We start from the raw sequence: 27,387 nt of genomic DNA, 5'->3' as shown, positions 1-27,387 counted from the left end.
CGGTGTCTCAGCTGATATAATAAATCATTTATATTTTAAAATTTAACTGAAACTTGAAGGTCTGAATATCAATATCAGGATACTAAACTTCAAATTATACACGTGTAATCGGCAGTACTGTGTAATAGTGGAGCTCCCACCCCTTTCTTTGGCCCAAAAACCTGGTGTTTTTGTATGATTAGTGTACAAGACAAGCCACCTGTTTCTGGCCCCGACCACCTGCTCCTGACTGCAAATTCACCCTCCAGTTGCCTGCCCATCCTAGCTTCTGACTGTGGGTCCTCGCTGCATCCGCCCGTGGATCTGAACTCCCAACTTAAGGATCTTTCCCCAGCTGCACATGCGTCCGAACTGCCGACATCCCAGCCGCCTGGCCATCCAAGTTCCAGACGCTCTGGCTGCCCGCCATTCCAAAATCCCGAAGCCAGGGCCACCAGTGCATCCAAGCACCCTACCGTGGGTCCTCACCCCGGCTGCCGCGCATCCGAACTCCCATGTTAGGTTGCAGGTGCAGCAGGTTATTAAGAAGGCAAATGGAATGTTGGCCTTCATTGCTAGAGGAATTGAATTCAGGAGTAGGGAGGTAATGTTGCAACTGTATAAGGTACTGGTGAGACCGCACCTGGAGTTTATCTTTTCCCCGGGTCCTTATCCACTGGAAAAAGTAATTGCCTTGGTTAGCAATTTATTTAGAATTTCATCCCTCGAGTAACAGATTTTCTGATGCAGGGACTTAGACCTGAAACATTAACTCTGTTTTCATTCCTCAGATATTTATTTTCGTTTAGAAGTTATCAATTCTTTATCAGAATATTTGCCCAATTCCAGTACAACTTGAATCACCCTCAGCATAGCTGAAATGCAAGAGTACGCCCAGTTGAGCCAAGTGAATGTGTTGAAATAACTAGGGAAGGATATACTGGCTTTGGAGACGGTCCAGAGGAGGTTTACTAGGTTGTTCCCTGGGATGAAGGGGTTGACTTATGATGAAAGATTAAATCGTCTAGGATTGTATTCGCTCGAGTTCAGAAGAATGAGAGGAGATCTTAGAGAAACATATAGGATTATGATTTCATTCTTATGCCTTGTTCTTGAAGTTTGAATGCTATTCCCACAGACTTTAATATAAGGAGAAAACAAACATAAAAAGCAGGAGTCGGCCATTTGGCCTTTCAAGCCTACACCGCCATTCATTATGATCATGGCCGATCAGTACCCAGTTCCTGCCTTCTCCACACACCCCCTAATCCCCGTGGCCACAAGAGCCAAATCTAACCTACACTTAAATATTGACAGGGAACCGGCCTCAACTACTTCCTGTGGCAAAGAATTTCACACATTTACCACTCTGAGAGAAGAAATTTTTCCTCATCTCAGTCCTAAAAACATTCCCCCTTATCCTTAAACTATGGCCCCTGGTTCTGGTTTTTCCCAGCATTGGAAACAACTTCCTGTGTCTAAACCCTTAAGAATTTTATGTTTCCATAAGATTCACCCCTCAATCTTCTAAATTCCAGAGAATACAAGCCTAGTCTATCCAACCTTTCTTCATATGCGAGTCCCTCCATCCTCGGTATCAGCCTAATGAACCTTCTCTGCACCCCCTCCAAGGATACCCTTATCCTTCCTCAGATAAGGTGACCAAAACTGAATGCAGTACTCCAGATGTGGTCTCACGAAGGCCCTGTCCAGCTTCAGCAGGATCTCTCTACTCCTGTACTCAAATCCTCTCGCTATGAACGCCAACATACCATTCGCCCTCCTGACCGCCTGCTGCACCTGCACGCCCACTTTCAACGACTGATGCACAACAACACCCAAGTCTTGCTGCATCTCTCCTTTTCCTAAACAGATTCCATTTAAATAATAATCCTCTTTCCTGTTCTTACCTCCAAAGTGGATAACCTCGCATTTATCCACTTTAAACTGCATCTGCCACATCCTGGCCCACTCACCTAACTTGTCCAAATCACCCTGCACTCTCCTAGCAGCCTCCACACAACTAACCCTGCTACCCAACTTCGTATCGTTTGCAAATTTCGAGATACAGCTATCTATTCCCACATCTAAGTCATTGATATATATCATAAACAACTGCAGCCCCAGCACTGAACCGTGCGGTACCCCACTAGTCACTGGCTGCCATTCTGAAAAGAACCCATTTATTCCTACTCTTTACTTCTTGTCCCTCAACCAATTCTCTATCCACCTTAATACCATACCTCCTATACCCTGCTCTTTAAGTTTATACGCTAGTCTTCTGTATAGATCCTTATCAAACACCTTACTAAAGTCCAGATATACCACATCCACTGGTTCTCCCCTACCCACTCTACTGGTTACATCCTCAAAAAACTCTATTAGATTCGTCGGACATGATTTCCCATTCACAAAACCATGCTGACTGTGCAATGATACCACTACTTTTCAAATGTACTGCAGTTGCATCTTTAATAACCAATTCTAGCACCTTCCCTACTACCGATGTCAGGTTAACTGGCCTGTAGTTTCCCCGATTTCTCTCTCCCTCCCTTCTTAAAGAATATGCACAAATTTAAAAGAAAAAAAATTGTAATTATGTGTGGGTGTTCAATACTGAAACTAATCTCCCACTCACGTCAATTTTGTGGATGCACTGATTACTGTGATATCTTTTGTGTACAACACCTGTCCTCTCAGATATTGAATATTCAGTATAAAAGTGCTTGAAAACACAAACTTCCAATTTTGATTGCAGTTTCTTTCTTGTTGTTATCAGATTCCTCAATGGATCTTTCACTGGTAAAAGATGATGTCCTTGCACAGATCTTTAACAGTCATTATCTCTATACCCAGTAACACCACTGCCTGCATTGATAGTATTCAAATTCCTGAATAATCAATGAACCCAAGACACTGCCTTACTTTTCCTGTACTCTTATTGTCATCATAATTTTTATTTTATAGTAATGTCGTAGCGTGTATGTTTGCATAATGATGCCTGCTGCAAAACACCCAATTTCAGGTCTTTTCATGGCAATAAATCCGCATTCGGATTCTGATTTTCTTCCTATTGCACTACCTGCTATTTGAGTTGACTTTCCTGGACACTGGACAAAACAAAGCTTTTTACTGTATTGGTGCACATGATAATAAACAATTTAAGTCATAAGTTTGAGTGATGACATTGTTCTGCAAATTAAAACATCTTGAACATAACGATGGCATCAGTGAAACAACAGATGTCTCCAGACATATTGCATGAAATGCTCTCCATTGAACTACAAACACGGTATTTCAGTAGGCTGTAAGATTTCATCGTTTCTCTCACTCAATGGATGTTGATATATTTCTTGGTTCTACAATAATTGTTTGTTTCAATTTCACAGACAGGTGAATTTTCTGCCCGTTTCCTTTTGAAACTGCCAGTAGATTTTAGCAATATTCCAACATATCTTCTCAAGGTAAGAGTCCCTCTTTTCACTTGCTATAATTATTTCATTTCATTAATGAACACCACAAAACATTATTATTAATGCAACCTTGAAAAATTTTTTAAGTACCTGTACATGAAAAAATTTGCAAGTCGTCTGATTTCCACATCAGGTCATCTATAAGCCAGGGAGATCCTATGTGGAGGCTAAATTAAAGAACAGGGGGAAAAAACCTTTGGTTCTGCCCATCAAAGAGATAGTGGGAAGGATCTGCATACAATTCAGAAAAATTGCACAGAGATGGTCATTACTGCAAAATTAGCATAAAGCTAATATTGTTTGCACTAAATTCAGCTGTGAATATTTATCAATCCTTTTATTTTTTCTCATGCATTAATTTAATTTGTACTACTTGTTTGTCAGAGTACTTTATATACCTGTGTAGCTGCAACAAGCAAGATTTTGTGTCCTTGCGTAGATGACAACAAACCCATTCATTGTTTGTTTATACATTTTGCTGTCATTTTTATTTTGAAGATTGCAACAAAAACTCCTGTCACTTACATGGCCACCTTCTGGATTTAGTCCAAGGAAATGCAATGAAGGTTAATGACTGATATGTGTAAAGAGAATGAATAGGAGAATATCAACCATTTTAGAGGATCATCAAAAATATCGATGGTCTTTTGAAATAAGAAAGAATTTAGAAGAGTGAGATGTAACTCAAATGAGAAGAAAAGTTGGTCAAGAATTAACAGCATGGAATCTTTGAATAAGAGACTAAGTATCAACTTGTTAAACTGCTATCAGAAAAAAAAATGGATCGATCAAATCAGAATATCGGAGGGATTTAAATTTGAAGGGAACTGGTTGATGGAAGCAATGCAGAAGAAAATTTTGAAAGGTGAAAAAGATGATTAGATGGGCATAAAGGCATAATGAAATTTTTTTATGAATAGAGATAAATAGTTTTTAAAGAATAATTAAGAATGTAAAAGGAAAGGTTTAATGAGAGATAGGGGCCAAATACATGCAAATCAGACTGACTTGGGTAGATAATTTGATTGGAATGGACAAGTTGGACTGAAGAGCCTGTTCCCATGCTCTGACCTTTTGGTTGTAGATAATAAAGGATTATTATGCAAAGAACAGAGCAACTCCAGTTATCCAAAACGGTTGGATAATTTTTTTTCGGAGAACTGGCCATTTTTTAAAAAACAGCCCAGTAGCAACAGCAAATCACTTAAAAATAGTGTTTAAGCTACAACAAGCAACAAGGGAAGATTTTTTAAGCATTAAAATAATGTTTAATTCTCACTAAAATAATGCTGGCCTCTGCCGATCATCGACACCTCCCACTGAGGCCCTGCTCATGCTGGGAGCCCGAGGTTCCCACTCCTGCCCAGGAGCTTGAGGTCCCCGCTGCTGCAGGGGTCCGAGCTCCTGTCGGGAGCCTGAGGTCCCAGCTGCTGCCAGCACCCCGACGTCCCCAGTCAGTTTGGCTCCAAAAAAATTTTGGATAAATGAGGATTTCTGATTTGCTTTGGATCTCCTCATTTATCCAAAATTTTTAACATTTTCAGATAAATGAGGATTTTGGAGAATCCGATATCAGATAATCTGAGTTGTTCTGTAATTTGTTCACAAGCAAGAATATTCTGCATAATTGGCTTTTGAGGTGAATCAGATAAGAATTGACAGAATCTCTATCCAGAATGTTTTCAGTCTTTTTTAGATAAACAAACTATGAATAAGAGTGAAGTTTATCATTTCCGAAGGTATCTTTTGCTTCCCTTTTCGTTATAAGTGGCACTGGGTGATACTAAGGGCGAATCTTTGTTTGCCTTATAGAAGGCAAAAGGCAATTTTGTGTAATATTACGTTCTGTACTATTTCATAGTACGTTCTGTACTATTGCAATAAAAAAATCTTGATTCAAAGTGGAATAAAGGTATAAATCAGTATAGATTATCAACATGATATAAAAAATTAAATTTAATTAACTGAAGAAAATTGGGAATTGTGTCAAGGAGGTGGTTCATCACCATCTTTTATAGGACTAATTATGATGGCATTAAGTGCTGCAAAATACTGCTATAATAGGCATTATTTTGATTAATGGGGTTTTGATATAGTGAATGGAAAATATTTTGCTTGGTTGGCAGAGTAGATGACAGGGAATTAATGCAGAATGAGGTCAAGAGGAAGGTTGGAGACATTTCTCGTATAGATTTGTTCCGCAAAGTGTTTATGTATCAAGATGCAGGGAATAACTTTGGAATGTTTAGCAAAGATCTGGCCCTGATATGATGGTTTAGGTCTCATACCCAGCTATAAGCAAATATTAGCTCTGAAATGAATGCATAAACAGCAGCTCTGAATTTGATTATGGGCATTGTTGTTAAATAATCTTTATTTTAAATATTTGGTTCAAGATTTTTTTGAGCACGAGCTACAGAGGGAAAGATTCCCTTGAAAGCTTAGGCTCAAGACAAGTTGTATCATTCCTGACATGCACGACATTGGAGGTTTATCTCAAGAGTTTATTAGTTTTTGCTGGGGGCAGCAGAGTATAATTTTTTACTGCTATTTTACCACTGTAGTAATGGACAAGATGCTCCAGATAGTAAACTGAAAACATCAATGTGTTACTCCTTTGTTATGAGCCCAGAGGACCCCAAAACCCAGCAGCAATAGATATGCACCAAGACAAATGGTTACTTAAATAAAAGTTGCTTTTAATTATCTTAAAACATGAAAACAGAATCACACTTTAACTTATCACTATTGACTTAACTAACCTAACTTAACCCCCTTCTAATTGTAAGCGCACATGTATGTAAGGTGTGTGCAAATTCTGAAAGGTTGTTTGGTTCACAGTCCAATCTCACTTCTCATTCCTCCAAGTTCACTGGTTGCAGGCAATTCTTATACTGTGCACAGAATTTAACATTGATAAAGTTCACCAGCCTTTGGTGGTTGAAAGGTAAATGGTTACCGCTCAGGAAGGTTCTTGTCGGTCTTCAGAGAGAGATTTGTTGTTCCAGGTCACCCAAAACTGATTTACTTCCATCAGCCACTTCAGTGTCTTGCTGATGAAACCTGCCCCTTCAAGGTTCTCCAGATGATAACCTCTTTCTTTCAGGTCACCACAGAAATCCTTCTTGTTTCTCTTATTTCAAGTGAAACATTAGTCAGCCAGTCCTCTCCTCTTGCATGAACCACAAGGGCTTTGACCAGGCTAAACTAAGAACTCGCAACCCATCTTCCAAATGGGGTTTTCCACAAGCTTGTCAGCTTGTCCTGTTCCAGTCCCAGCTGCTGTTGCTGGCTGTAACACTGTAGAAGTGATCTCTGTGCGTGTGTGTGTGTGTGTCTCTCTCTCTCTAGGCCTGTTTGACCCTCTCTGCTTGCACCACATGAACCTCTTAGAACAGCATTCCTTTCCAGACAATATGCAGCTCTGACAAGCTCATTCATCTGTTGCCTTTTTGTAAACAACAATCCATTAGTGAAGTCTCTTGGGCACTCTCCAAAGCTTCTGCAAAGACTGTTGGCCCCAACATGTCTAGCATGGGGCAGAGCCCCAGTATTTAAATAAGATCTGTTTTAAAGTGTTTGTATGTGACCTACTCTAAAACCTGCACCAATATATCTCCAAAAAAAATCTATATTTTGTCACACCTTTGACTTTAATTTTTGACATTTGGACCAATTTGAAGACAACATTTTATTATATTCATTTTCTTTCCACACAGGGGTAGTCAATTTAGCCCATCTAGTCTAGGCTTGCTCTTGGAATAATTTCATTAATCACATTCATCTCCTTAAAACCTTTCTCTCATGCCCATCAGCTTCCTCACTGATTCCTCCACCACCATCTACACTGAATATAATATTCACTAACCATTTAACCTGCTAGCACAGTACCGGCCCTTCAGCCCACAGCTTTATGTCAACCTAATAACCTATTCTACCAGTTGCCTAGAATCTCTGCTACTGAATAATCCTCCATTTTTCTCAGTTCCATGTACCTAGCTAATAGCCCCTTAAAAGATCCTATTGTACCTGCCTCCACCACAGTTGCCAGTAGTCCATTTCATGCACCCATCACTCTGTCTGAATAACTCATCTATTACTATCCCCCCTACCCTTTACTTACTCCCGTGTTAGCCATTTATACCCTTGGAAAATTCTCTGACCATCCACACAATCAATGCTTCTCATCATCTTATCCACCGCTATTAGGTCACCCTCACCTTCCGTCTCTCCAAAGAGAAAATGCCATTCACATGCTGTCCAATCCAGGGTTCTTTGGGTGAAAGCTGGATTACCTGGGTACAACCCACCTATAACATGGCCATGCAAACTCACATAGGGTAGAAGCCACAGAACAAGGAGGTCAGAAATAAACCCAAGTTGAGGGGCTGTTCACCCACTGTGTCATCCCATTTTAAAGCCCATTTATTTTGAGAATTCTACTGCTACATATTTATGTGTGGTACGACTGGCTTCAAACAATATTTTTCTCATTTTCTTTGTCATCTGTTTGCCTGTCTAAAGTTGTGTGCATTAAACTTGAATGTGGAAAAAAAAGATTTTTAATAAATGACGCAGATTAGTGTTCACAATGTTTTCTTTACGCAGATATTTTGTACAAAATCTTATATTCAGGAAAGGATAAATAATGCTAGGAATTTGCACCTGTCTGTCAAAATGAAGATTTTAAAATGCTTTTTTCCCATTCAGTTATTTTTTCATAAGTTCTTGCATAGTTTCTGATTGTTGTGAACTATTGGGTATAATTTATGCTGGGACTGTATGTTATTCTTCTATTATTTTGCTATGCAGGCTACTTATCAGTGATTTTTACAAGTTATGGAATAGTGAGTAAAGACATGCCAAAAATATATCTGCTTGTTAGAAACTGAAATAAGAATAGTTCTTACAGTTCTGTTTCAGATTGATTATCTTTCATTGATTATTTTTGAATTGCAATCAACAAAACTGCAATCAGATTCGCGCAAAACAAAGACACACTCCAACTAGAAGGGTCTCTGGACAAGGTGGGGTGGGGGGATGGATTGCAGCCACGCTGGACGAAGGAGGAGGTGGGAGTGGTAAATGTAGTGATATAAATATTGACCATAAAATTACTAGCGTACCTTTTATTTTTAAGTAAAACATGCACTAAATTTTCAAACATAAACTGGCTCAAACTAAGCGAAACACCTGAACATATAGTGACCATCGTCTTCAGGTTGGGTCTTTTTAAAGACTTCTTCCAGTGTCATCGGGGCCCCCAGGCAGGAGCAGGGACCATATTCAGGGACCGGTGACGGTGGTTTGGAGGTGTTGGGGACCGGCGGCCATCCACATCGAAGATGTTGCCTCAGGCTCCAAGTACGTCTAACTGGTAGGAGCACTGAGACATGGCACTGGGCGGGAGTGGGTCGCGTCAGGTCATGTTTGGTGCCAAATGCGAGCTTTGGTGTGCAGATGACATCTGTGGAAAACATTGTTCAGTTTTTGGAGGTATTGGTTTTCAGAATTTTGGATACTGTAAGATTAACCTTCTGGCCTCCTTCCCATGAATGCCTACCTTTCCTTGGATGCCGACCACTGATGATGGAAACAGTTATTGCTAGCCTTCCCTGAACTGCTGAGGTCCAGGCCTTCACTCAAACAGGAGGTGGGGTGGAGGGTGCTGTGGAAAGGAAAGAGTGGAAAAAAGAAAGTGTAAGGATGTTGAGAGTCAAGATAGGGTGAAATTAGTGGGGAGAGAAAAATTGGAAGATGGGAGGAGTTGATAATGATTTTCTGGAAGGAAGACAATCCAGTACAGGGAAAGATGTGAGAAAAAGTGTGGAAGCCTTGACACTTTCACCTTCTTTCATCTCTTCATCTCCCGTCAACCACCCCACCATCCCACTCATCAAACACCATTTCTTTCTTCAGTGCTTTCGGCCTCTGCACCCCTTGCAGACTCAAACCCAAACCAGAGCTGTCTGCTACCTTGCTTCTCTCCCTCTTCGAACTTTTTCTGTATATTTCCTCAAGAATTAGCCACTCTCTCTGCTTCCCCCACGATGTATCCACTCCCACATCTTCCCTCAAGATCAAGTTCAAGTTTATTATCATCCGATTGCACAAGTATAACACAACGAAACAGCATTCTCCAGTCCTCAGTGCAAAACATGCAGACACACTACCAGACATAATACACATACAAGCAAACAATTTGCAGCATTCTCACTACCCATGGGAAGAAGCTGTTTGTCAGCCTGGTAGTCTGGCTCTGATACTCCTGCAACTCTTTCTTGATGGGAGCAGCAGAAAGAAGTGTTCAGGGTGGCTGGGGGCCTCAACGATTTTGCGTACTCTCTTCTAACAATGATCCCAGTAGATCACGTCGATAGGGGAGGGGCTGGAGACTCTAGAGATCCTCTCTGCCATTTTTATGGTCCTGTGGATTGAATTCCGATCGAATTCCCTACAGCAACTGTATCACACTGTGATAGAACTAGCCAGTATGCTTTTGAAAGAGATCTTGGAGAGGTCTACGTGCTGGTGGCTGGCAGCCTTGCCCGCTTCCATCTTCTCAGGAAACGCAGTCATTGTTGTATCTTCCTTTCAAGTGAGGAGATGTGTATCCATGATTGGTCACCAGTTATGTCGACTCCAAGGAACTTGATACTCTCTACTCTCTCCACTCAGAGTTGTTGGTGTGGAGGGTGGTCGTTCCTGGTTCTCCTCAGTCTACGATGATCTTGTCCACGTTGAGACTGAAGTTGTTACTCTTGCACCATATCACAAGTTATTCTATCTCTTCTCTGTATAAGATGTATCCACTCCCACGTTTCCCTCAAGATATATCTATTTCCACTGCTTCAATTGTGAAGTCCTACCCTGCAGTTACTAGTAAAGATGCACATTTCAACTTTTAGCTGAAATCTCATGAACAAATTTTCTTATAATTTTTACCATATTCTGTTTGGAAAATTGATTCTCTCAATGATAGAGTAAGATTTGAGAAACGATGTACACCTGTGTACCCACGACTGTACAACTGAATGCCATTCCAATACCAAATTTGTCTATAAACACCACAATAGAGGGCTGGGTATCAAATAATGACAAGACAGAACACAGGAAAGTGATTGAAAGTCTGGTGGAATTGTGCCAAGAGAACCTCTCTTTCAACTTCAATGATCGGTGACTTCAGAAGAGGGAGAAGAGTCCACACCCCAGTCCACATTAATGATGTTGAAGTGGAATGAGTAGATAGCTTCAAGTTCTTAGCAATAAATACCTCCAATGACTTTACCTGCGACAAACACATTGATGCAATGGTCAAGAAAGCACTGCAATGACTCGACTTTTTTAGAAGACTGAGGAAATTCAGCACATCCCCTTTGTCATTCAGCAACTTCTACAGGTGCACCATTGCAAGCATTCTTACTGGATACAGCACAGAGTGGTGTGGGAGCTGCTCTGCTCAAGTTGAAGTTGGTGAATGCAGCTCAGAACATAATGCAAACTTCTCTCCCCTTCAAGGGTTCTATCTACATCTCCCACTACCTGGGAAAAGCAGCCAAGATATTGAATGCCTCATCACACCCCGGACATACTGTTTTCCCTCAGTGTGAAAACATGTTCCAGAAGGCTCAAAGACAATTCCCCACAGCCTTCAGGTTCCAGGATGAAGCCATAACAGTGCTATTATGCCCTTGCTTGGTGCTAATTGATTTTCCTTTTCATTGTTAACCCTACAGATGTTTGAATGTTAGAAATAACCTATTGGACTGTTCAGAAAAGAACTATTCTCACTTGTTAGGTATTTTGTGACAAATAAAGATGATGAGAAATTTTTCAAAGCTTATATTTACTAGTCACAAGCTAAAAACCAGTCGGGATTAATGAAGCATTCTCTACCTGCTCTTTCACTTGCTGTAGAAAATGCTGGTATGAAAGTATACTCAGAACACTTACTGTGAGACTAAACTGGTCTGAGGGCTCAGGGCAAAGTTTGGTCCCTCCGATTAAGTGGTCACCAAATCTGCATTGGCCACTTCGCCAAACACCTAAACTCCAAAAACAGTATTCATGCTTTGGATGCAGGTCTTGCATCTGAAAACAAGCTGGTAACATATTGCAGAAAGAAGGAAAGGTGATACAAGTTTATTTGTCACTTGTATAGGTCTAAACTTGAGCTTCATGTAGCTACTATTTTAACTTCCCTCATCCATTCCTAGAGTGACATGTCTGTCCTTGGCCTTATCCACTGTCGGAGCAAGATTCAGTGTAAGCTTGAGGAACAATACATCGTCTTCCTCTTGGACAACCTCAATCCTAACAGCATGATCCTTGATTTTTCTATGTTCCTATCTCATTTTACGTAGTCTTTTTTTTAAACCTCTGAGCATTTCTCCTATCTTTTGTCCCCCTTAATTTTACCTATTTGATATTAGTATTAATAAAGGGTTCACACCTGAAATCTTGACTGACCAGTTCTACTCAGGGATAGTGGCTGACCTGCTGAGTTCCTCCAGCAACTCTTTGTTTGCTCAAAATTCCACCATCTGCATCTTTTATGTTTCTAACTGTTCAGTGTATTTTGTGGCAAATAAACTTGTATCACCTTTCCTTCTTTCTGCAATATGTCACAAGCTTGTTTTCAGATGCAAGACCTGCATCCAAAGCATGAATACCGTTTTTGGTCATACAGCTTGGTGTTACTTGCATCTTCTCTTTTGGTTTGAATTTCTAGCTTGTGCAATTTTTTTTTTGTTCCTCCAATGTTCAATTATGGCTTCTAGTTTATTTTTGGCTTTGTGGTTCATCATTTTATTTTGTGTTGATTGTGGTGCAATGTGATTGTAGATATTACATTCCAAGCATCCTACACTCCAGAAAAGGAAAACTTATTTAAGTAGCACCTGGATCATATCTTTCAAAGATGTCCCACAGCACTTTGTCATGTCAATAAACTCACATTTCAATAGTGTTCATGAAATTCCTGTTGCCCATTATTTCTTGTAATTATTTGCAATGCTTTTCGAGTTTGCATCAAGTTTTAGTTCATCTGTTCACATTGATTAATCACATGTCAATAGACCACCATGAACCACTGGAATGCCAGTCTTTTGGGTGATTTCAAAATAATAGTCTTGCTCTCAACACCACCAAGAGCAAAGAGTTTATTGTTGGTTTTAGGAAAGGGAAGCCAAAGGATCACACACCTGGGTTGGAGGTGGAGAGGGTAAATACCTTCAAGTTCCAGGGAACAGGGGATGGGATATTATGTTGAAGTTGTATAAGGCATTGTTGAGGCCATATTTGGTGTGCAGTTTTGGTCATTTATGTGCAGCAAAGATGTTAATTAGATTTAAAAAGTTAAAAGAGTGCAGAGCAAATTTATGAGGATGTTGCTGGAACATGAAGAGTTGAGTTTTGGGAAAGGTCGAATAGGTTAGGATTTTATTCCCTGGAGCGTCAGAGAATGAGAGGAGATTTGACAGAGGTATGCACAATTATAAGGGGAAAATGCAAACAGTCCTTTTCCACTGAGGTTGAGTGAGACAAGAACTAGAGGGCATGGGTTAAGGATGAAAGGTAAAATGTTTAAGGGGAACATTTGGGGGAACTTCTTCACTCAATGGGTGGTGAGTGTGGAATGAACTGACAGCAGAGATGGTGCATGTAGGTTCTTTTTCAACATTTAAGAGAAAGTGCATAGCTAAAAGGATTGGAAGGGGTATAGAGGGCTATGATTTGAGTGGAGGTCATTGTGGCCAGGAGGAAAAATATTGTTTGATATTCTGTAGATGGGCAAAAGCCCTGTTTCTGTGCTATAGTGTTCTGTGATTCTTTGGAAACCCATATTCCTATCAACTTTTCTACTTTCTAAGGATCTATCGTTGGATAATCTATCAACTTTTACAGGTGCACTGTGGAATGTATACTGACTGGTTGCATCACAGCCTGGTATGGGAATTTGAATGCTCATGGTCACATAAGGTAGAAAACATAGACAAGTCTTTCACAACCTATCGCCCTAGTCACAATTTTTTCTCACTGCCTCCTTTGACCATAAAGTTGATAAGCCTGAAGACCAGTACCCCATTTTCTCTCCAACAATTGTCATTCTCTTGAACCTCCCCATGTTACAGTAATGCACTACAAAAGGACTCTGAACTATTATCAAAGTAACTTCTGTTTTTTCCTGCGCTGGGATAACTGATTTTTTAAAACTTTTTTGTATTATAGTCTCTTTTTAATTCAGTTCTGTATACTATTATAGTCTATTTTTACATGAAGTAGCTGTCTGGCTGCAGCCAATTGAAATTTTGGTGCATATTTGCAATGTCCAATGTTATTGTCCTTTCAAGATGTGTTTCACTCTTAGCAGCTTTAGGACAAAATCACCTTCAGGGACATTGCTGAAGGAGTGTTTTAAGTCAGTGTCCACGGTCCAATCATCGGCTATTCCATTTATTTTCAAAAATTTCTCACTTGTGTACATCAATTGCAAACAACATTGAGCATTCTTATTGTTGAGTCAAGCAGCGGGGATCATTTTGGTGAGCATGGTAGGGTGCCGTTGTTAAGGGTGGGAGTTATCATTGACTTGGGACTTAAATAGATTAACCAATAGATGTTGCATTCCCTCTGAAACATTATGTGCAGACCATAGATTGCTTGTTTCATTCCCTTGTGAATTCCTTGGCATTCAAAAAATGTAGTTTCTTGAGGCCAATTGAAGATAAGCCATAACTACTAGTCTATCTAGTAACACTAACATGCCATGAATGATTTCTTAAATCAAATTTACATTATCCCTTTAAAAAATTGGTAAATGTTAAAATATTACAGTATGTCCAGTGTTTTGGGTTTTTACAGCAAAAAGTTCTTTGACCCATTTCAAAAATCTTTTACCAGTTTTGAATAACTGTCCCTGATATTAACTTCCAGATTCAAAATATGTTTTAATGTGACTTATTGATTCTTGTTAAGCTTGATCTGTTTGGGCAAAGCCTTTATTAACTTTAAGATACAGGTTGATGGCTCTACACCAGTCCATTAACAACTGCGCCTTATCTCTGTATGCTGACTTGTCAATCATACTAATAAGGCCTACCACCCTCGTGTCGTCAACAAACTTGACGTGGTTCAAGGTATATTTAGTTATGCAATCATGGGTCAGCAGAGTGAACAGTATTGGTCTAAGCATGCAGCCTCGTGCTTAGTCTGATGGCCTTGGAAGTGCTGTTACCAATCCAGACTGCTTGAGGTCGCCCTGACAGGAAGTCAAGAATCCAATTGCAGAGGAAAGTGTTCAAACGCTTTATCTACATGGTTTTTGTGACATTGAGTCTTAAAGAGTCAGCTCCAAATGTCTTCCACTCTTTGCAAGTTGCTTTGTTGAGTAAAGATAATGAAGAGCTTGATGGTTTAAATCTCCTGTTTCTTCCTTCTTTCTTTGATGTTTTTTTGGGGGTAGGAGGAGTGTGGGTTATGGGGGAGGTGGGAGGGGGATTCTCATTTGTTTTGTATTGTATAGTCAAAATTTTAAATGAAGCATTCAAAAAAAGATAAAGAGCAAAAATGTTGTTAAATGCAACTCTGTATTTTCAAAGAATTTCACCTGATTGAAGCAATAATGATAACACAAAAATAAATCAATGGGAGCCCTATTTACAGAAGGATTAAGTTGAATTCATTATTTTGATCCCTTTGGCAGCCAAGAGACTACTTTACCTCAGGGTTCCCCAAACTTTTTCTTTCCACTCACATACCACCTTAACTATGCCATGGGTACTCTGTGATTAGTAAGGGATTACTTAAGCTGAGAAAAAAAAAGTTGAGAACCACTGCTATGGACCCAATTGTTACTAAAATATTTTGCTTGAGAAAAATTTGTCATTGGCCCATTTCCTTTGGAGTTATGAAACCGTGAACATAACAAGTCAATGAGGTACGATTAAAACAGTGGTTTTCAACCTTTTCTTTCCACTCATGAACCACCTTAAATAATCCCTTATTAATCATAGAGTACATATGGCATAGGAATTATTTAAGATGGTATGTGAGTGGAAAGAAAAAGTTTGGGTAACCCTGCCTCAATACATAATCAAACCCATCACTTACTTTAATAATTTAGTACCAATTGCTAAAACTATTGTAGCTTAAAATATCTTTTTTTCCTCTATGTGACTGTTATTTAGCAGAGCTGAATTAAGTCAATGACAAATATGCAACCATGAAGATAGAACAGCAAAGATGATAAGCTACATTGATTCCTAGATTAGCTAGTTATTCTGTGAGAAAAGATTTGAGCAGGGCAGCCCTTTGCTACATGGAATTTGGAAGTGATATGTTCTTATTGAAATTAGCAGGATTCAAAGGGGAATTCACAGGACAGCTGATATGAAAATGTTTCCCCGGGTGCAGAATTCTAGAACATGGGGGGGCACTGCCGTAGGACAAGGGGTTGGCTACACTCTCACTTCACAATGAGATGAGGAGTAATTACTCAAAAGGTTGGGTCCTGGTGAAATGCAGGTGATTAGTCATTAAGTTGCTTCTAATCTGGAGCGGGTGTTTGGTGTAAGCAACTTTGAGGATCGGGCAAAGATCATGTCAGGCATAAATGGGAAATAAACTTGGAGGCTGCATGGCCTTATTTTGTCCCAGTGTCCTGTGTTAGTTTTTATGAATCTGAAAATCTCTTGAATATTAAAATATCTCAAATATGTTACTCGTATATAATTCAATAAAGGCACATTATTGGCAGGACATCTGACTTCTCTTTTTGCACTTTAGAACTATGACTAACAAAGAATTGTTTGTTTTCCACAAAGATCACTTGATAAATTAAAAATAATGGGAGCATTTTTAATGATGTACAAATGACTGCAGTGACCATTGGCTAAATAGGTTTAACTCATTCTGTTTGTCTTCACAATTGCAGACATCATACTGAATCAGACAGAATGCTTCAAGGATTAATCTCAGAGAAACATCAAACGTACTGTTATTTATAGTCTACTTATAGAAAATAGAATTCTCCAAGTAATTGTTTATGAATATTGTACCAAAATATACTGGAGTGATTCTAGTTTGTTGTAGACTTTTATATTCTCTCAGTTGTGTCAGTGCATTACAATTTTGGTGTAAGAGTGTAGCAAGACTCCATGGACCATACAACACCCCCCCTCCCCCCCCCCCACACACACACACACACACACACTTTTGGGGGAAAAAAAAGGTATAATTCAAAGTGGTTGCAGAAAACTTTTAAAAATATTGTTCAAGAAGTATAGTTTAGTCCAGACATGGTTTATGACTGAAATCGTTGTCGTAGGTCTTAAGTGCACAGACATTAGTATTCTTGTCTAGACACGAGATCAGGTATCTTTCTGCTCATGACCTCATTCATTCTTCAGAAAAGGTTATAGAGTTTCAAAGATGTATATCCCAGAAAACAAAAGCATTGAGCAACTGGCATTTACTCCGGAAGATGACATATTGATTGAAGTATTTTCTGAGATGATGTATACCATGAAATTGACATGATGTTAACTATTATTGAGGTAGATAACTTTTAACAACTAATTTAGGTATCAGTCATCGTATAGAAATCAGCATTTATGCTTTGGTTTGGATCTGGCACTCCACAGGGATGAGTGCTCAGTGAACAGGAGTTCACGCTACTGACCCATGACTGCAATGCTAATCCAGCTCCAACAGAGTCATCAAGTTTGCAGATGACATTGTGTGGACTTCAACAGGACCAGAGAAGACCACCCTCCACTGCACATTAGTTGCTTTGTAATAAAAGTACCAAGTTCCTCGGATTCCACTTATCCTGGGCACATAACATCTCCTCACTTGTCAGGAAGGGGCACCTTAGAAGGCTGAGGTGAGCAAGGCTACCACCCACACACTGTCAACTTTCTACTGGAGTTCTATTGAGCATCCTGCCAGCTGCATCACAATGTGGTATGGTTGCTATAGAGCAGTGGTTTTCAAACGTTTTCTTTCCACTCACATACCACTCTTATACCATAGGTCCTCCATGATTAGTAAAGGATTACTTAAGGTGGTATTGTGGTGGCGCACATCTCTGTGTGCGAACCGGCCCCGTTTGTACCACCACGCTGGTGGGGAGCTGCAGATGATGGCGCCTTCAGAGCTTGCTCATTGCCTTGTGGCTTAGGCCACAGCGTGCACCCCGGGCCATGTGATGACATCACCACTGCGCGGGGTGGAACTCCCGTTGGCCTTAAAGGGGCGGGCGTGAAATTCAAATAAACAGTTCTACTGGAAACCCCACCAAGTCCAGTGATGTTTTCTGTGTGTAGCAGCCACTACATTGGGGACCCCGAAGAGCCCAGACAATATCTGGTCTCAAAACATAGATTCATCGGCAATCAACGCAGTCTCTGTGAACCTCACCCCTTCTGGACCCACTGGCCCTGCACGTGGTTCGGGCAGGCGGAGGCACAGTTTCGACTCAGGCAGATCACCTCAGACTCCACCATGTTCTACCACGTGGTGAGTGTCCGTGATGAATAAACGGCAGCCAGAGTGGACGAACTGATCCACGATCGTCCTGAGGAGGGCAAGTACATCACCCTCAAAACCCTCCTCCTTGACACCTTTGGACTCTCCCGTCGGCAGCACACGGCCAGGCTGATGCACCTCGATGGCCTGGGGAATAGAGTCCCGTCCGCCTTGATGGATGAGATGCTCACACTGGCAGAAGGTCACAAACCCTGCCTGATGTTTGAGCAAGCCTTCCTCAAACACATGCCAGAGGACATTCAGCTCTTGCTAGCAGACGAAGACTTGTCAGACCCCAGGAAGGTTGCAGCCCACGCCGACGTGCTGTGGCGGACGAAGAGAGAGAATAAGGCCACCATGAACCAGGTTGCCTGCCCCCAGACAGAAGATGGAAGAGCACCAGTCGACCTGGTCCTTCTATCTCCAACGCTGGGGAGCACAAGCCCACAAATGCCGCCAATCCTGCTTGTACCAGGGAAACGACTTGCCCAGCTGCCACTGATGGCTGAGACAGCTGGCCACACAAACAGCCTCTTACATGTGGTGAACAAGACCAACGGTTAGCGTTTCCTGGTGGACACCGGAGCAGAGTTGAGCGTAATATCCCCAACCGCCCTTGAGATCCACATGAGAGCACGTGGCCCGATTCTGCTTGGCATTCAAACGGCTCCGAAGGAAGACCTCCAAGTTTCATCCACGGAACTCATCTATGGTGCGCCACTGTCACTACCAAGGGAGTTGCTCTGAGCAGACGGCAAGCCTATAAGGTGAAACCCTGACACTACTCACGGACCTCCGCAGAAAGCTCGCCTCGTTAACACCCCAACCGCCTACCCACCACAGCAAGCACCAGGAAAGCATCCCCAAAGAGCTGGACTCAGCGGAATTTGTGTTCATCCGGCGTGGCCCACACCCAGCCCCACCCCCCCACCCCCCCGTAGCACCCGTATGAGGGCCCGTACAAAGTCCTCCAGTGATCGGGAAAAGCCTTTACTCTGGCCAATGGGGGCAGGGGGAAAATTTTTACAGTTGACCAGCTAAAGCCAGCACATGTAGACTTAAACCAGCCCGTGCAGACGACACAACCTAAATGGAGGGGCCAGCTGCCCAAGCGACGGATGCATAAGCCGTTTCTGAGGGGATTCTTGTGTGGCGGCGCACATCTCTGTGAGCGAACCGGCCCCATTTGTACCGCTGGGCTAGTGGGGCAACTGCAGAAGATGGTGCCATCAGGACTTGCTCCTTGTCTCGTAGCTTAGGCCGCAGCTCGCGCCCTGGGCCACGTGATGATGTCACCGCTCTGCGGGGCAGAACTCCCATTGGCCTTAAAGGTCGCGCGCAAAATTCAAATAATCAGTTCAACCGGAAACCCCACCGAATCCAGTGGTGTTTGCTGTGCGTCGTTTTATGTGAGTGGGAAGGGAAGGTTGAGAACCACTGCTCTAGACCTAATTGTTACTGAAATATTTTGCTTGAGAAAAATTGTCATTGGCCCATTTCCTTTAGAGTTCTGAAACTGCACATAACGAGTCAATTAGATACAATTAAAGTTGGTTTTTAATCTTTTTCTTTCCACTCACATAAAACTTTAAGTAATCACTTACTAATCACAGAGCACCTGTGGCATAGGGATTACTTAAGATGGTATGTGAGTGGAAAGAAAAAGTTTGAAAACCATTGCTGTTGAGCATTGGATCAGAGGACAATCCACAGGACCATTAAAGTGGCAGAGAGGATAACTGGGGTCTCTCCACCCCATCCCCATCGATGTGATTTACTGGGATCATTGTTTGAAGAGGGCTCACAAAATTTTTGAGGACCCCTACCATGCCGTTCACAGCATCTTCCTGCTTCTCTAGTTGAGGAGGAGATGCAGAAATATTAGAGCCAGAGCTACCAGGCTGAGGAAGAGCTCTTCCCATGGACAGTGAGACTACTGAATGACTGTTGAACTGCTGAAGCAACTCCCTGTGGCTCTTATCTACTAATATTTATTCATCTATATTCTTAATACATGTATTTAAGGTATTTATATATCATTTTTCTGTATGTGCATTTTCACTGTTTTTGCACCATGGACCGAAGAATGCTGTTTTGCCAGGTTGTACAACTGGATGATAAATAAACTTGAACTTGCACATTGGAGTACCAAGATCATTTATGCATGCAAGACATGAGCAAATAAAGAAAGCATTCAAGAAAGGGTCAGCTGGACCATCTATCTCATTCAGGCTGCAAGGAACAGTGCCCTTTCTCAACTTCACTTAAGTCTTTAACTTCATCAATTAGGAGGGTCTGGAACACTGATCATTTTCAGGTGCCCACAGAAATTCATTTTCATTTTACTTTTACTCATGGTTGCATGCAAGCCATGATCATAACTAAAAGATCCTTAGCGGGACTGATTACAGTGAAGGCGAGCAACAAACGCAGCCATTCTTAGGACAATGGTGCACCTCACCTCCAATAAACTTATGGCAGGCATAGAGTAAAACCTCTGAACCAATGGGAAACTGTTCAATTGACAGCAACTATTCCCTCATCCTGACAATTAATAAACCACTTTTGTACTCTATATAACATACTTCCTGTAGCTAGGCAAATAAAATTGCACACAATATTCCAAGTTTGACCGCAGCAATGTCGAGTATAACTTCAACACTTATTCAATGCCCCAACCATTGAAGGCAGGGGTCTCAGATGTTCTCTTCAAAATTCTGTCTATCTGTGGTGCCTTCTTTAAGAATAGAGGTAATAGGAGCAAGAGTAGGACCATCAAGCCCGCTCTGCAATTAAATGGCTGATTTGATGATGGCCTCAACTTCACCTACTGCCTTTCTCCCCACCCCCCCCCCATATCCCTTAATTCCCCTACTTTGTAAAAATCTATCCAACCTTGTCTTAAATATATTCATGAGGTAGCCTCCACTGCTTCAATGGGCAGCACATTCCATAGATTCATCATCCTCTGAAAAAAGCAGTTCCTCTTAATCTCCACCCTAATCCACTACCCTGGATCCTGAGGCTATGTCCCCTAGTTCTAGTCTCCCCCACCAATGGGAGCAACTTACCTACCTCTGTATTATAACCTGCACCCCTAGGTCCCTCTACTCCATTATACTCTTCAGTTAACAGAGTAAATCCTACCCTGGTTCTATTAACTTGGCCAAGTTGAACCGCATCTCCCATTCCTTAGGCCAGTTCCCCATTCGAGCTAGATCCTCTTGCAAACTCAAGTAACCTTCTTCACTGTCTGTCCACTGTAGCACATATCTTTGTGTCATCAGCAAATTTAATCATTTTGCCACAAATATCCTTGTCCAAATAATGTGTGTATTACAAAAAGCAAAGATCCCTGTCCCAAACCCTGAAGCATTGCACTAGTCACAGTTCAGTCAGGAAAAATTGCTCTCTACAACTGGTCTCTAATTCTTCTCCTTCGGCCAATTTTCAATATAGTTGATGTCCTATTACATGTGCCCTAATTGTTCATACCAACCTACCATGTGGTATCTTATCAAACACTTCACTAAAATCTATATAAATAACATCAACCTCATTTCCCTTGTCTTCCCTCTTTGTCACCTCTTCAAAAAATTTTTATCAAGTTCATGAGACATATTTTCCATGCGTAAATCCATGCTGGCTCTCCTTAACTTTCTCCTGGCTACCCAAATGCTGATAGATTCTTGCTGAATCCTCTCCAGTAGTTTTCCTGCCACTGATATCAGTCCAATAGGTCTGTGGTTACCCAATAATCCTCACAGCTCTTTTCAAGCAATGGAACCATTCTCCAACCCTTTAGAACTTCTCCTGTCCACAGCAATGAGTTAAAAATGTCGGTCAATGCCCCAACAATTTCCTTTCCTGCCTCCACGCACATTCCAAATCAAGAGATTAATTCACTGTGTTGCAAGCTAAGTGCTCCACTTCACTGTTGATGTAGACATGCCCTAGTCTATCTTTAGTAACCACTTTCTCTTCCTAGTCCAGCCTTTTCTGCTGCACAGTAAACACTTTAACAAAATATTAATTTTATCCTCTGGTTCTACATGAATATCCGCCTCCTGATCTGGAAGGACACCTATTCTTTCCCTCATGACTTTTTGGTCCGGATGATGGGCCATACTAGACAGTGATGTAACCAGTCAGAATGCTCTCCATGGTACACCTGTATAAATTTGCAAGAGTCTGATTAAGTACCAAATCTCCTCAAACTCCTAACGACACTTTCCTGTTCCCCATCACTTTTACATCTGTGTATAATTACTTTCCTAAAGGATTGCTGTATTGACCTTCATATCATACACAAACTCTGGATGACACCCCCAGTTCTATTTATCCTAGTCACTGTAGTAACTCTTTCTCTCTTTGGCTTGGCTTCGCGGCCGAAGATTTATGGAGGGGTAAATGTCCACGTCAGCTGCAGGCTCGTTTGTGGCTGACAAGTCCGATGCGGGACAGGCAGACACGGTTGCAGGGGAAAATTGGTTGGTTGGGGTTGGGTGTTGGGTTTTTCCTCCTTTGTCTTTTGTCAGTGAGGTGGGCTCTGGGGTCTTCTTCAAAGGAGGTTGCTGCCCGCCAAACTGTGAGGCGCCAAGATGCACGGTTTGAGGCGAGATCAGCCCACTGGCGGTGGTCAATGGGGCAGGCACCAAGAGATTTCTTTAGGCAGTCCTTGTACCTCTTCTTTGGTGCACCTCTGTCACGGTGGCCAGTGGAGAGCTCGCCATATAACACGATCTTGGGAAGGCGATGGTCCTCCATTCTGGAGACGTGACCTACCCAGCGCAGTTGGATCTTCAACAGCGTGGATTCGATGCTGTCGGCCTCTGCCATCTCGAGTACTTCGATGTTAGGGATGAAGTCGCTCCAATGAATGATGAGGATGGAGCGGAGACAACGCTGGTGGAAGCGTTCTAGGAGCCGTAGGTGATGCCGGTAGAGGACCCATGATTCGGAGCCGAACAGGAGTGTGGGTATGACAACGGCTCTGTATACGCTAATATTTGTGAGGTTTTTCAGTTGGTTGTTTATCCAGACTCTTTTGTCTAGTCTTCCAAAGGCACTATTTGCCTTGGCGAGTATGTTGTCTATCTCGTTGTCGATCCTTGCATCCGATGAAATAGTGCAGCTGAGATAGGTAAACTGGTTGACCGTTTTGAGTTTTGTGTGCCCGATGGAGATATGGGGGGGCTGGTAGTCATGGTGGGGAGCTGGCTGATGGAGGACCTCAGTTTTCTTCAGGCTGACTTCCAGGCCAAACATTTTGGCAGTTTCCGCAAAACAGGACGTCAAGCGCTGAAGAGCTGGCTCTGAATGGGCAACTAAAGCGGCATCGTCTGCAAAGAGTAGTTCACGGACAAGTTGCTCTTGTGTCTTGGTGTGAGCTTGCAGGCGCTTCAGATTGAAGAGACTGCCATCCGTGCAGAACCGGATGTAAACAGCGTCTTCATTGTTGAGGTCTTTCATGGCTTGTTTCAGCATCATGCTGAAGAAGATTGAAAAGAGGGTTGGTGCGAGAAAATGCCACCAATTCTCAAATATAACCCCAGGAAATTCAGCATGTTCTTGGAGTCTTACCAATTTTTACAGATGAACCCTAGAAAATATTTTGGCCTGGATGCATCACTGCTTGGTAAGGGAATAACTCTGCCCAAGACCGCAGGAAACTGCACAGAATTGTGAATGCAGCTCAGGCCATCATGCAAATCAACCATCTCTCCAAGTCAAGCTATAGCTCCCACTGTCAAAACATTAAGAAACTCATCCCACCTTAGTCACACTCTCCTCTCCCCCCCGCCTCTCTTCATCGGGCAAAAGATACATTTGCTTGAAAACATGAACATCCAGATTTAAGCACAATTTCTTTCCTTCTGTTATCAGAATTTTAAATAGATTTCTCATTGGTAAAAGATAGAACATAGGAACATAGGAAGTAGGAACAGGAGTAGGCCAAAAATGGCCCATCGAGCCTGCTCCGCCATTCAATATGATCATGGCTGATCTAATTTAAGACCTAACTCCACCTACCTGCCTTCTCCCCATATCCCCTAATTCCTCTATCATGTAAAAATTTATCTAACCGAATTTTAAATATGTTTAATGAGGCAGCCTCAACCACTTCCCTGGTTAGAGAATTCCAAACATTCACTACTCTCTGGGAAAAACTATTTTTCCTCATCTCTGTCCTAAATCTACTCCCCTGAATCTTGAGACTGTGTCCTCTCGTTTTAGTTTCCCCGGCCAGCTCAAAAAACCTTCCTACATTTATCCTATCGATACCCTTCATAATCTTATATGTTTCTATAAGACCTCCTCTCATTCTTCTGAACTCGAGCGAATACAATCCTAGACGATTTAATCTTTCATCATAAGTCAACCCCTTCATCCCAGGGATCAACCTAGTAAACCTCCTCTGGACCGTCTCCAAAGGAGGTTTACTAGGTTGATACCCTTGCGCAATTGTATCTGTACTTTTTGTCTGTGTACCCAGCACTTTGTAACATCATGCCAGCACTATCACTTACCGTAACACTACACCCTGCATTTTTGGTTCACTTGGAAGGCCTGTTTGGGGCCCCGAACTGTGGTGAAAGAGGAGGTGTGGGCGCAAGTGTGGCATCTCCTGCTGCCACAAAGTATAATAGCAGGGGTGCCAAAGTATAATAGCAGGAGGTGCCAAACTTGCATCCACACCTCCTTCCTCACCACAGTGTGGGGCCCCCACTATTTAAAAAGGGAGGTAGAGAAAAATCGGGGAATTATAGGCCGGTGAGCCTTACATCAGTAGTGGGCAAAATGATGGAATCCATTATTAAGGATGTAATAGCGGAGCATATGACTAGCAGAGAAGGGATCGAACGGAGTCAACATGGATTTACAAAAGGTAAATCATGCTTGACAAATCTATTGGAATTCTTTGAGATGGTGACACGTAAAATAGATGGGGGAGAGCCAGTGGATGTGGTGTACCTGGACTTCCAAAAGGCCTTCGATAAGGTCCCGCATAAATGACTGGCTTCCAAAATCAAGGCTCATGGGATTGGGGGCAAAGTATTGATGTGGATTGAGAACTGGCTGGCAGGTAGAAGACAGAGAGTTGTGATAAATGGCTCGTTTTCTGAGTGGCAGGCGGTGACCAGTAGGGTGCCACAGGGATCTGTACTGGGACCCCAGCTGTTCACAATTTACATTAATGATCTGGATGAGGGGATTGGATGTAATATCTCCAAATTTGCAGATGACACTAAGCTAGGATGGGTTGTGTGCACGGAAGATGGGGTCAGGAAGCTCCAGTGTGATTTGGATAAATTGAGGGACAGGGCAGATACATGGCAAATGCACTACAATGTGGATAAATGTGAGGTTATCCACTTAGGTAATACGATCCGGAGGGTAGATTACTATTTGAATGGCAATAGATTAAGAGATGGGGAAGTGCAGAGAGACCTAGGGGTACTTGTACATCAGTCTCTGAAGGCGACCATGCAGGGACAGCAGGTGGTTAAAAAGACAAATGGTATGTTGGCCTTCATATCAAGAGGGTTTGAGTATAGGAATAAGGATACCTTACTGCAGCTGTACAGGGCCTTGGTGAGACCCCACCTGAAGTATTGTGTGCAGTTTTGGTCACCTTATCTAAGGAAGGATGTTCTTGCATTGGAGGGAGTGCAGAGGCGATTCACCAGGCTGATACCTGGAATGGCAGGAATGACTTATGAGGAAAGATTGCGCAAATTGGGATTGTACTCGCTGGAGTTTAGAAGATTGAGAGGGGATCTCATAGAGACCTATAAAATTCTGGCAGGACTGGACAGAATGGATGCAGATGGGATGTTTCCAATGGTGGGAAAATCCAGAACCCGGGGCCATGGTTTGAGGATAATAGGCAAACCATTTAGGACCGAGATGAGGAGGAATTTCTTTACCCAGAGGGTGGTGAATCTGTGGAATTCATTGCCACAGAGGGCAGTAGAGGCGGGTTCATTAAATATATTTAAGAGGGAATTAGATCTATTTCTTCAGTATAAGGGTATTAAAGGTTACGGAGAAAAGGCGGGGACGGGGTACTGAACTTTAAGATCAGCCATGATCTCGTTGAATGGCGGAGCAGGCTCGAAAGGTCGAATGACCTACTCCTGCTCCTATCTTCTATGTTTCTATGTTTCTAGGCCTTTCAAGTGACGCAACACTTCACTTGTGTACCCTCAAGATTGATTTACTGCATTCAATGCTCCCATTGTGGCCTTCTCTACATCAGAGAGACTGAGCGCAGGCTGGGAGATCGCTTCGCTGAGCACCTTCGCTATGTCTGCACCAGTGACAGAGACCTCCTAGTGGCCAACCATTTCAGTTCTGCATCACACTCCCATACTCACGTTGTTCCATGTCCTCGTACTATCCCACCAAGACCACCCATAAATTGGAGGAACAACACCTGATTTTTCATCTGGACACTCTCCAGACAGATGGCATTAACATCGATTTTTCCGGTTTCTGCTAACCTGCTCTCTTTCCTCCTCCCCTCCCTTCCCCCTGTCAGCTCTCTACCTCATTCCCTCTCTATTCACTTCTTCCCCTTGCTTGCTACTGTGCCCTTCCTCCCTTCTACAAGGATTAGTTAAATGTCACTGCTTTTCGCTTATTTTTGAACTTTTGAGTAAAGATAAATGTATACCAGTACATATTCATGGTTATATAAACACATTGTTGCGTGACTCAATTGTTGCACAGCTAGCTGTTCCAGTTAGTGGGAGTGAGATTGCACAGCTGTAAACATTGAGTAAGAGTTTTGGAATGTCAATGCTACATAATAATTGCAGGTTATTGCGTATCATGATTGTTTTTCAGACTCTAGTCTTAGTTCTGCAAAACAAGGATTCACTGTGAACCTTGAAACTTTTATGTGGCTTCTCTGCTTTTCCCAAATATTTAATTGCCAAGGCTTTAAACTTCAGTAAGCACAGTATGAATTAAATGAACCCAAATGAACTTACGAATGCCAACCAAACCATTACAAAATGAACACGTTTTTTTTCAGTTTTTGATTTTAAAAAATTTTCATCCCACGGAGAAAATAAAAGGACGTTGAAGAACAGGAAAGACAATTCCATTCCTAAGTTTCAAGTCATGCAATAATTAGAAATGAAATAAGAAAAATGAGCTTTGCAAAGAAAAGAGATCTTGATGTGTTCCAGCAAGACGATACTCAAGGCTTCCTGCAGCTCATCAAGTACACCTTGTTTCTTCACATTCATCTAAATAGGCTTACAGAATCTGCTTCTTGCCATTAGCATTCTGCTAAAATGTCAGTGCAGATTATGTGCATAAATCTGAAGCTCTGATTTCGAGGTGAGAGTTCTGCAAACTGAGCTGAGTTGACACCTCAGAATATTTTGCGTCA

At 42.0% G+C, this 27,387-nt stretch overlaps 1 protein-coding gene across 8 annotated transcripts in view; it reads left to right on the top strand.

The window, feature by feature from the left end:
* Nucleotides 1-27,387, top strand: part of babam2 (BRISC and BRCA1 A complex member 2) — a 243,420-nt gene that overhangs the window by 92,624 nt on the left and 123,409 nt on the right. For all 8 annotated transcript variants that reach the window (XM_069887730.1, XM_069887731.1, XM_069887732.1 and 5 more), the window contains one exon: nucleotides 3,369-3,443. In XM_069887730.1, the coding sequence (XP_069743831.1) occupies nucleotides 3,369-3,443 (75 nt within the window). The remainder of the gene's footprint in view (nucleotides 1-3,368; nucleotides 3,444-27,387) is intronic.

Source organism: Narcine bancroftii, chromosome 6, assembly GCF_036971445.1.
Source record: "Narcine bancroftii isolate sNarBan1 chromosome 6, sNarBan1.hap1, whole genome shotgun sequence".
In the NCBI taxonomy this organism is placed as follows: domain Eukaryota; kingdom Metazoa; phylum Chordata; class Chondrichthyes; order Torpediniformes; family Narcinidae; genus Narcine; species Narcine bancroftii.
The sequence above is the reverse complement of the archived record's forward strand: the minus strand, read 5'-3'. Positions and strand labels throughout refer to the sequence as shown.